We start from the raw sequence: 12235 nt of genomic DNA, 5'->3' as shown, positions 1-12235 counted from the left end.
TCAGAGGCAGAAGCTAACCAAGGCCGGGGGAGGTATGGATATCTCCATTAAGGTTCAATAGCTACCATGGGACTTGTATAAAGACATATTCTCTCTCTCTCTCTCTCTCTCTCTCTCTCTCTAAGATTCATGGGAGCCATTGTTCAGGAAATTCCAGAACTCCAGAATGAATTCCAGGGCTGAACATCTGTGTGAGCATCCATATGAACCTCTTAGTAATATATTATTCCCTGTCAACAATGATTGCTTTCTTAGTGGGCATTGTATTGGCAAGGCATATACCTGAGTGTGCACTTTTGTTAGTAACAAAGCAATTCTGCACCATCCACCGTGATAATGTGGTTCTTCAAACATCTTTGGAATTTATTCTCAAATTGAATCTAATGCCCTATCAATCTCATGATGTAATTTTACCTTCCTCCTTGTCCTGTAGCAGAATATCTGGAGGTGAAATGGCATAAGCTAGACATTAGGATGAAACTCATAATTTATATGAAATATACAAGTGCTAAGGAAGATTAAGGATACATTTATCTCCCTTCATCCAAGGTTCAGATGCAAGGAGACTCTGAAGGCCACCATAATTAAGTGGATAAGTTCCTGCACTAAAGAAACATAGTAAGTTGTGTGTTCTCATGCCTTCTGGGATCTAGCCCCATAACAAGGGGCCAGGAGTGACAAAGAGACTATGGAAGAAATATGCAAGGCAGCCACTTTGGTACTGTGGTCCTCATCTCATTTAGCAGGATGGGTTCTCCAGGCCATGGTTGATAATTGAGTTCTTCTTCCTTCTCCCATCACTTAGTATTATAACTGGAACATTTCTTTTGTGAGAATACATGCTTTCTTTTAAACTTTCCGTGTAACAATTGCCTATCTGCTAAGGTTGACTGTACTACAGTCTACCACACAAAATGTCACCACCATACATTTAAAGTAATCTGTGATAGTACTTTGTTATAATTAAAACAAATGAAAAATTATGCATTAATTTTTAAGTTACATTTCTCATGGTTAATTCCTGTACATAATAGCCTTTCAATTTTATTTTTAGAATGTCAGTTGCCATGGTGAAAGCAAATTCCCTCATTGCTGTTACTCCCCCATCCCCCCCACTGCTTAGACAGCTAATACTGTAAGCTTCAGACATAGAGCCTAATTATGTTCTGTAGTAACTTTATCATATTCATTTGATGGTTTGTAGTTTGAAGTTAATTTGCAAATAATATTATTGGTTCCAATATATTCTTCTTATAGTTTAGGGCCATTAAAAGGAATAAAATTATTGAAAAGCATCTTGTCTTTTTAGTTTCAATGTTTGACCCTTGTACTATGACCTTGTTCAGAAGACACTGACCCAGCTTTTGAGCAAAGTAATCAGTATGCTAAAAAGTAAAAACATATATGGCTTTGAGTAAAACCCACGAATTTGCGGATTCATTTTCAAACATGATAATCTCATTGTACGTGACAGGCCAAATTCAGCCAACTACTGCGTAAAGTGGAAGCACTTCCCTGATTTATTTCTGGGCTAGTAGCGGATTATAAAATGATAAATATTACTAGTATAGATTGGGTGTAAACTGATAAAAAACAGAATGTAAGTGACAAAGTAATATAACTTGGACTAATTTGCCATTTAGTATTAAGTGGGTATGGAAAGTGGAACCAAATCTCCTGTTTTACCTCCTCTTTGCATCACTGTAACTCCAATGTCAGTAGAGTTACCTCAGATTTACATCAGTGTAAATGGGGAACTGAATTTAGTCCTCACTGAATAATTTACATCACCATTTATGCCACTTCTGGATTGATTTGGCCTGACATCTCCAGGACAGTTGTATGCAGGGGCTCAATCAAACCTGTTTGGAACATGATCCAAAGATCACCCCTAGCAGTGTAGTCAAAGAGATAGTCAGCTGCCTCCCCAGCATTGTGCTCCCTGAAACCTCCAGAGAGAGTGAATACTGAAGGTCAGAGATCCACCCCCAGGGGCAGCAAGAGAGCTAGGGTAGGGATCAGGAGACCAGATCTTCCCCGCACCTTGTGATGCAGGGTATTCTTGCAGGAGTTTAAGACAGCCTTTCATTTTTAACAGCTAATATCATTTGTCATATTTATACCCTTGAAATGCTGATTCTGAAAATATACTTTGAAAAACTAACCTGTCTTCTGGATACTATATGAACAGGGTAAAAGATCTCTCTCTCTCTCTCTCTCTCTCCCTCTCCTCATTTTTTTCCATGACACGTGCCAAAAACATACAATCATACATTTTACTTCTTTGTGGTGCTGTTGTAATCAATATAGGGCTGCAAATGTACAGTCAGTAGTTAAACCACTCATCTGCAGTTTGAGGAATAAAACTCAGGACTTTAACTCTGACAAGACAGGCCCCCTATTACTATCGCTAAAGGAGAACTGGCACTAGCTGTTTGCAACATTAGGACTTCTATCTTTTCTTCAGATGAGCCACTAGAGAGCAACAATCACAAACACTTGTGCAGGTTGGACAGAGACACTGAAGCACATACATCTAGCCAGAGCTTTGCACTGTCTGGCTTGATGTACTTCACATAAGAATGGTAAAATTCCAGTTAAGGTTTTATACAATCAGGTCCATGTAACTTTATGGCAAGATCATTGCACTGTGCCCAGTGTCTTACAGAATAAAAAGGTCCTCAAGACAGGCTTGGGAGACTTTTTGTTTTTACTTGGACTGTGAGATATAATTTGAATGTTAGTCTATGGGTCTGATTCCTCATTCATATACACCTGTGTAATTCCACTGACATAAATGGAGCTATTACACCAGCTATTAGACACAGTAAGAGGAGAATCAGTACACATCAGCTTCTAAGAGGAAGAGTATTAGATATAGGCTGCAACATAACAAAGATGTGTTATCATTCATATTTTTCCATAATAGTGAATATTTTTTGTTTTTAATATTCCATGCTTATATAACAAGAGTAACTTTCATTATGGCAGCCATCTTTTCAATGTTGTAAACGTTCAACACAAAGGAAAATTTTAATTAGAAAAAGTGATACATAGATTTTTTAAAAATCGATAATTCCTTGGTAATGCTACTTGTAGGAGGTGTAAGACAAAGCACTAGAGTGCTATTAAGTGAATCATAATTTATTACACATATCTCAATTTAGATGCCCAGTTAAGCACCTAATTACATGAAAAATGCGACTATACATTTAAATAGATATTAATTGCCTGGTTTGCCTGTTTGGTTCAATACTCTCACTTAGGTACACAATGATTTTTATGTTGTTCAAATGCATGTCAGTATGGTTTTACGTGTCATTAACATCAGTAGGTTACAGCAGCAATTGCAATATGCAGGCCCATTGTTTTACAAATATAGCCCACACACTGAACTGAGATGACCATATAATGGCTGCTGTGCCACTGCAAGTTTTTATTTTGAGGAGTGAATGAGCTGAGAAAGACTCTGTCCACCTGTTCTAAGTTTTGGATTTCATCTCTCATGAATGAGTTCTCAACTACCTGTCTATTGTAGCTATATTCTTTGTGTTCTTTTTCCTATTTCATTGACACTTGCTGTACGCCATTAGAGAGCAAAAATACACTTAGGTGTTCTATTCTTAGTGCTGGTCCATTTGCTTTGTTGATTATAATCCTGACTGTCAAAGAAGTGAAATGGCACCACTCTTCAGTACCTGCTTCCACAGTACTAGCTTTCACATTGTTCTTTGTTTCCTTGACAGGTAGAAACTGTTTCTGTTTCTCCTCATGAATACTGTATGTGTGCCACTGAGCAGCTCATGGTGACAGCTAAAACACAGCAAGTGTCACCAAAGGACATTTTTGAAAGGTGTTTCTTTGCCCTTTCTTTAAGTAGAACAGGTTAATAAGAATAAGGGCTACTTGCATTGTTCTGTGGAGAATGAGATCTTCATTGTTTGAGTAACTTTATGTTCTTGTTAAGTTTGGAGAGATGTCAGAAAAATGTGGTTTTTATTTTTTTCTAATCTATTCTACAGTTTGGTCTCTAAAGTATTCTTAAAATGGAAGTTTCTTTCTTGGGTTAAAAAAAAATCTTGTTTTACACATTAATTTGTATTATCATAAATTGCAGAGAGTGAGAAGTGTTCAGAAGAGAAGGGCACCACAGGATACCTGTGCCAAACTGCAGTGGGAAATGGGGAACGAGCATGGGGGAAAGGGGAAATCTAAGAAAGTGGGTGAAAAGTGCACAGTTAGTTTTCAAGGAATTGAAAGCTGGATTGATTTTTTAAATAGGGATTAGCAGATGTGCAACTTCAATATCCAGTCCTCTGAGGTACTGAGCACTAGAACTGGTCAAACAATTTCCAGGGGAACACTTTTCCAATGGAAGATTCTGATCTCACAGAATAGAAATGTTCTGTGTGAATGTGTCGATTCTGTCAAAACTTTTAATGGACACCAGGCACCCTCGATGCCTCAACTCCCGTGGCAGCTGCCTCTTAGGGCTGCCCAACTGCCCAGGCACCCAGATCCCTTGAGAATTGAGCAGCACAGGGAGGCAACTGCCTGGAGAGTCGTGCAGCTGGAAGCAAGCTGACAATTTCCATTTTGGTTCACCCAAAAGGGAATTTTCTGGAATGTTTCTTCCCGTGAAAAAATTCAATTTTTTGCTATTTCTGCCCATTTTGGAATGAAATGTTTATCCAAAAACATCCAAATTTTCTGTGGGAAGGAAATACCATTTTCCAGGCAGCTCAACTGAGCACCTTCAAGTTCTACTAAACTTGACATCCCATAGAGACAGACACATCCTAGAAAGTCAATTAAGTCCCTGACGTCACTTCTGAAAAAGGTATTTAGTTAGCTAGGGCACTTAGGCCTTGCAATGCTGAGTGGAGCAATGACCAAATGCTTTTAAAAATCTGGACCCAAATGTGACCACTGCAGTGACATCTGTCCAAGAATGCAGAGAGGGTGGAATGATAGCTCTGAAAGGTGTGAATTGCCCCATTTTTCTTTATGTAGTGTTTATTCAGTTGCAATAATTTAAATGTCAACATTGTTAACTAATTCATTTCTGTTCAAAGCAGGTAAGAAAGGAAAGGAAAGATCATATTATGATAATGTGCACAACCTACTGTGAGGGCTGGCTGGTGTCCACAGAAAAAATGCATCATGTTGGAAAATGTGTTAATCAGCTAACATAATGTTAATCACTAGTTTGCCCTTAGTATGGACAAGGTAAACTTGTATTTAAAAACATGTTAGCTGCTCATGAATAACCCATGGGGGGATTTTTTGAGACATTGGTGTCTCAAGTAGGTGGGGCTTGATTTGTGGGTGGAGTTGGAGGAGTGCTACTATATTTTCCCCACCTTATGTCAGATGTCTCCAGGTGGTGCTTTTACATATATTCTTCCAAGCTCTCTTTCTTAGCACGTGAGCAAATGCTCAGTCTTGAGAAGACATGCTATGTGTTGTTACTTTTACTCATGAAAGGTTCTGGGTAGAGGGAACTATGTGAGAAACAGAAGAGTCGTACTTGGTCTCTGATTAGTATAAATTCTGAAGGAAGAGTTGCTGCCTGTTGGATGAGCTTTCTGTGGGGAAAAAGGTTTTCCTGCATGCTGTTTGTGACCACCTCCATTTCTGAACTCATGGAAATGTGTAATTAAAACAATATCCAGACGCTATGTCACTGATGTCTCCTCCAATGGAAAATTGAACCGCAAGGCTCAGATATTTGCTGTTGCTCAGCAAAGGGGAAATGATATCAGACAGATTATTACTAATACTAATTTTTCCTATAAAACTAGATTTAATTGCCCTGTACTCAGTTTTTAGCCTTGACGCTCTGAAGGGAAAGACTAACATGGTTATTTTGCCAATAGGCTTCAAGTAAGACCATACTAATGCCACTTGGCTTTCCCTTTACCCATTTTTTTTGGTAAGGAGAGGGGCTAACTTTGTTTTTAAAGGTTCTATATATGATCTATCATTGAACAATACATACTAATTATTATTTTACAAAACGCAGATGGGATCCTGGCATTCAGCACCTTTTTACTTTAGATTTGCCCTTCATATGAAAGGGATAAATATTGTAATGGGCTTCCTCCTCCCCAATAGCTTGGTTAACTGTGAGTGTGGTTTGGAGAGAGAAGGGGGAATAGGATTGAAACACATATTGCCAGCTATAGGGAGGCAGACACTGCTGTGTGAGGACTGTGATTGCATTAAAGTGTTGGCTATTTTAGACCAGTGTTTTTCAATGACCATTCCATGCACTGGCACGAGTCTCTGAGCTTTCCCTGACACAGTTTAGGAAGGTATCAAGCCAGGCCCTGGTATCAAAAAGGTTGAGAAACTCTGTTTTAGACTATGTGGTGTTGCAGTCTCCATTCAGTTACCCTGATGCTACAATATTAAGTCTGAAACTCCTAGTGGTGGCCCTCAAATATAGCTCGGAGTACTTTCCACAGAACACTTAGGGCTTTTGAATGAAACCCAGTTAGCCACATTCATTCTAGGTATAACTTAATTAAAGACCTCCAAGGATGGATTTGGCACAATGGGTTTAGAAGACAACTATCCCTGCTTCCATGACCAGTGCTTCTGATACTACTTGGTAAGCCAGCTCTGTTACCTCTCCTGGCAGTGGGATGTCAGCAGCCACCATCAATTCCATAGTTATTCTGCTTTTGTCCTTAGAGCATCATGATGTGACAGCCCCTATCTCCATTCCTCAAATCTATTAATGCCATTGACTATAGCGTCATTAAGTATCCGCTACACAGTTACTGCATTCCACTTCTTCCTTAGCCCAGCTGATCCTGGGGCATAAATATAAGGAGAGACAAAGGACATTTCCTCCCAACTTTCAGGCTTGGCAGATGACAACGTGTAATCCACCAACTTTTGGTGGGCTGTAGAGAAGAAGGAGGGGAATCATAAGAGTGGAGGATGAAGATAGTCTGAGGCTGCCTTCAGCAGCAGTGCTCAGGCCTGTGTCCCTTGGCGCTCTACGTGCTGGTAACAGACAGACAGGGGAGTGAAAGTGTGTTATGGATTCAGAGGCAGATGGAGATTTGAGGGTAGAGAAGTCTTCAGTGAGGGGGCTTGCTGGAGACAATGGAGGAGTTGTGGGAAGTAGAAGAACTGGGGGGGGGTGATGTCACATAGAGAGAGGTCTGGGTGGGGAAGGAAAATTGGGGCATTTAAAGACAGGGTGAAACTTGCCATTATGTTTTCCTGAAGGCAGCCAGGGAGAAAGTAATTTGTATTAGAATTTTTTTCCAGTCAGTCACGGGAGGTGGTCTTGCAGTCTCTGTCCTCCCCAACGTTTGGTTCAAATATACTCCACTGCCAGTTGAACTTGACAGTTGTTGGCAACCAGTAAAATACTGTGTATACAGTAATGGAACCCATCAGTCAAAGGCCTTATCACCTATTATTTAGATGGGCTACTTGGCTTCATATCAGAGCTACTTATAAATGGGCACTGCAGCCTATGAGTTTTAAAGATTTTTATTAGTTCTAAGCTAGACAATCATCAGATTCCCTAAGAACGCAGTCATCATTTTCTTGTGCTGAGTGCTTCTTTCTTTTTTTCCTACAGTATCACCTGTGCAAAACTTTGTAATTAAAACATTAACACCGGGGAACCAAAGAATTCAAAGACCCTATATAATATGGCTTCATTATAAATTTCTCAGCATTAGTTTTCTGAAATCTAGGCCTATCAGGTATACAGAAATGTTGTGAATTTGATCATAAGAGATTTAAGACACCTGATTAAATATTTTGGCCACCTGGTTCCCCCCTTCAATTACAACTGGAGTTTTAAATATTACCCATGCATGCACACACACCTATTCACATGTGAGTATGCAGCCCCACACAAATATCTCCATGCCCCACATTATAGTATATACAAACACACATGAGTTCACACAAGTAGATTTATACATATTATGGGGGAAATCCTGATCTGTTTGAAGCCAATGGCAAAACTTCCACTGAATTCAATTGGGCAAGGATTTGACTATGCATGTGTGTGCATAATGTTCATATATATGATGTACATCCACACATACCATCCGTAAGTGGATGTGCATGTGTGTATCTGCATCGAATGTAAGCCTGTGCGAGACCAGCCATAAACAGTTTCGTTATTTTGTCACATCATATGAAAATAGTATTTTGAATCTTCACTTAAGACACTATTTTAAGCTCATTTTTATTATCTCCTGTTGCACATTACCTTCAGCAGGAGCACAGGAATGTAGTAAGAAGAAATGCATTTGCTCCGTACATATTTAATCCTTTCCCTTTTACTCCTTTCACACAGCGACTGAAAGATTTAAAACAAAGGGAATTTGCTCGAAATGTGGCTTCAAAGTCATGGAAAGATGAGAAGAAACAGGAAAAAGCACTCAAGCGGCTCCACCAGCTTGCCGAGTTACGGAAGCAGTCGGAATGGCAAGTATTTGAAATTTATGTTACATTTTAACACTCTCTTTCCTCATTCGCAGAAGAAATCTCTAACTTTTAGTCCTGCTTTCTGTAACATACAGAGATCACATATACTGTAACCCATTTTCAGTTATCACTGACTCCAAATGTTCCTTTTGTGAAAACCATAAAATTGAAAGTCCTTGAATTAATTACTTGGCATCTGAAGGTTTTGTGTTTTCTCCCCTGCAGCTTGTTAATCTAATCGCCTCTGAATTGAGTGAGTTGAAGATCATTTTACAATATCAGCATTTTATCTTATTAAAATTGACTTGAATAGATTAGTATAACTCTTAGTAGTTTGTAGAGAGTGAAAGGAAGAGGCTAAACAGACCTTAATGTCTCTGTGTTTAGCCTGTAAATCCTCTTTCATTACTTTTAGTAGATTTAGGCTATTCAGGAACTTTCTCCCTAGAGTAAATGACAGTATCATTGTGTCAGTGAAAAACAGATGCAATTAGCTCAGTTACATTTACCCAGTACTGTTAGTTAAACTGATGATAATAATAGATGTACAGTACAATGTTTATACTAATAAACCTTTATGTCTGACAAATCTCTCTTTTGTTTAATGACACTTACATACACTAAATGCTTCAACAGAGTAGGTTGTTCCCAGACCTCCAACACATGTTAATCTATGACCATAATGGGTTAATTAAACTGTCATTCTTATGTTAACAACAAACCAAGCTTTCAGTACAGTGGAAATAACAACATTCATGGTGTACTATGCAACGATTTCAGGCCAATGTAACCTTTGTGGAGTAAAAGGTTGAGGTATGTCACTTTAGCACTATGCATTAGGGCTGGATGGAAAAAGAAGAGTTCTGTTTCATGAAAAACTTCAGGGTTTCAGAATCTGTTTTCTTTCCGATGGAGAACAAAAATGAGACCTTTTGAAATTCCTCATGAAAAAACATGAGTGCAAGAGCCCACAATAACCAATACTCCAGTAGGTAGGGCACTCACATCGGATATAGATGATACGGATTTCAGGCCCCTGCTCTGATCCAGGCAATGGAATCAATCTCTCTCTCTTTCTTTGGCCCATAAATATTCAGTGACTTATACAAAGTGGAGCAGCTCCAACAGGAGAGTTTTAGGGCACATCTACACATTGAGCGGAAGCTGTAATTTGCAGTTTGAGGAGACACACCCACTGATCAAACTCGAGTGTTAAAAATAGTTAAAAATGGCCTAAGCACTGGGGTGGTGGGTCTAGTTGCTGAAGTATGTGCCTTGTGTCTCAGATGGGATAGTACGCTAGACAGCCCGCCCTTCCCACCGCTTGAGCCGCTGCAGCGACACTTCTATTTTTAACGTGCTAGCTCAGTCAAAGCTAGAATGTGTATGTGAGCTCCAGCTGGAAATGACACCTCCTCTCAATGCATAGACACAGAGTGAGAGACATTGACGCCACAGCCTGGTGGTTAGAGCATTCATGTGGGATATGAGAGACCCAGCTTCGAGACCCTGCTGCAAATCAGGCTTCAATGAATCAGCATTTTCCGTCAAAAAACATTTTGTTGAAAAAAATTCCTGACCTGCTCTACTAAGAATGACTGCAGGGGAATAGACTTCGGGTAAAGTTGGGTTTTCATACAACTTAATTAAATGAAATACACTTATCTGTGAAAAGGCTCTTTATGCCCTTCTACGGCAGAGGGATAAATTGTGTGCCGTTCCCAGACAGACTGATAAAGTAGGGAGGTAAGGCCAAGGCCGGGCTGGGAAGGAACCAGTACATTGGCTTTTAGAAAGATCCTGCTTCCCCTAACTCTTGATAGGGAGCAAAGAAAAACAGTTGCCATTTCTATCCACAGTGGCTGGAATAATGGGTGCAGAGAGTGGTAGGACAGTGCTGCATCGCTGCCCCCATGTTAGGTGTCGTATTGCCAGCTCTCAGTTGCTCTGGGGAAAGGGTGGCCATCAACAGAGGTCCTGCTGTCACCAGAGCCACAGCTAGCGCTTTGTAATGTATTGCAAGTTCCACAAGAGCTGAGCTCCCTCTGAGTCTAAATGCTGGCTGACTCAAAGTTACTACTAGCACATGCATGGACACATACTGACACACCAGCATTAGTAGGCACCTCTGCTCTGACCAGAGCGGCACCCTGAAAAGAACACCGCCACTCACTGCCCCCCCTAAGAGATTATTCTTGCATGAGACACAATAAATGGCATGGGGATGGCACCGGAGCTCCCTTTGCTAAATGAGGGGCATGTGCACACACAGCACTGGAACATGCCTCTAATGCTAACCCAGAACGTTCCTTATTGGCTCCCACTGCTGAATGCCTGCAGAGCCACCTCTCTGTGGGTTTTAAGTGGTGTCAGAAGCAAAGCAAATAAATGGACTCCCCACATGCTCCCTCTCCTCATACTTTTAGACACAGGTAGAATTTTTCCCTGTACTGAGTTAAAATATTTTCCAGTTTCACTCAAACTCTGATTTCCTGTCCACAATGCTTGGCATGGATGTATTATGTACTAGTTCTGCTACACTGTATTCATTGCAAGAACAGATATTTGTCTAGCAAAACTCATTTTTAAAGCATAAGTAAAGAGACCATTAGTCCAGTAATCATATAAGTCCGATCTCGAATGCAGTCATTCTTGTTCCCAGTTGGTCACTGTCAAGGTTCCTTCCCCACTCTGAACTCTAGGGTACAAATGTGGGGACCTGCATGAAAAACCCCCTAAGCTTATTTTTATCAGCTTAGGTTAAAACTTCCCCGAGGTACAAACTATTTTACCTTTTGCCCTTGGACTTTATTGCTGCCACCACCAAGCGTCTAACGAATACATAACAGGGAAAGAGCCCACTTGGAAGCGTCTTCCCCTCCCCCAAATTCTCCCAAACCCTACACCCCCTTTCCTGGAGAAGGCTTGATAAAAATCCTCACATAGGTGAACACAGACCCAAACCCTTGGATCTTAAGAACAATGAACAGCAATCAGGTTCTTAAAAGAAGAATTTTAATTGAAGAAAAAGTAAAAGAATCACCTCTGTAAAATCAGGATGGTAAATACCTTACAGGGTAATCAGATTCAAAACACAGAGAATCCCTCTAGGCAAAACCTTAAGTTACAAAAAAGACACAAAAACAGGAATATACATTCCATTCAGCACAACTTATTTTATCAGCCATTTAAACAAAACAGAATCTAACGCATATCTAACTAGATTGCTTATTAGCCCTTTACAGGAGTTCTAACCTGCATTCATGCTCTGCTCCCGACAAAAGCAACACACAGACTGAGAGAACCTTTGTTTCTCCCTGCTCCAGCTTTGAAAGTATCTTGTCTCCCCATTGGTCATTTTGGTCAGGTGCCAGCGAGGTTATCCTAGCTTCTTAAACCTTTACAGGTGAAAGGGTTTTTCCTCTGGCCAGGAGGGATTTAAAGGTGTTTACCCTTCCCTTTATATTTATGACAGTCACTTATTAGAAGGACAGACACTTCATTGGATGCATTCAGTGGAAAATACAGTGGGGAGATTTATATACACAGAGAACATGAAACAATGGGTGTTACCATACACACTGTAACGAGAGTGATCAGGTAAGGTGAGCTATTACCAGCAGGAGAGTATGTGTGTGGGGGGGGACTTTGTTTATCACTACAAAAAGTTTTTTTCCCCACCACGCTCTCCTGCTGGTAATAGCTCACCTTACCTGATCACTCTTGTTACAGTGTGTATGGTAACACCCATTGTTTCATATTCTCT

General features: G+C 40.1%; 1 protein-coding gene across 1 annotated transcript in view; it reads left to right on the top strand.

Moving 5' to 3' along the window:
• Positions 1 to 12235, top strand: part of ZNF804B (zinc finger protein 804B) — a 344219-nt gene that overhangs the window by 326630 nt on the left and 5354 nt on the right. The window contains exon 3 of the mRNA XM_084618848.1: positions 8339 to 8469. Coding sequence (XP_084474974.1) covers positions 8339 to 8469 — 131 coding nt within the window. The remainder of the gene's footprint in view (positions 1 to 8338; positions 8470 to 12235) is intronic.

Source organism: Lepidochelys olivacea (genome assembly GCF_965140295.1).
Source record: "Lepidochelys olivacea isolate rLepOli2 genome assembly, chromosome: 2".
In the NCBI taxonomy this organism is placed as follows: domain Eukaryota; kingdom Metazoa; phylum Chordata; order Testudines; family Cheloniidae; genus Lepidochelys; species Lepidochelys olivacea.
The sequence above is the reverse complement of the archived record's forward strand: the minus strand, read 5'-3'. Positions and strand labels throughout refer to the sequence as shown.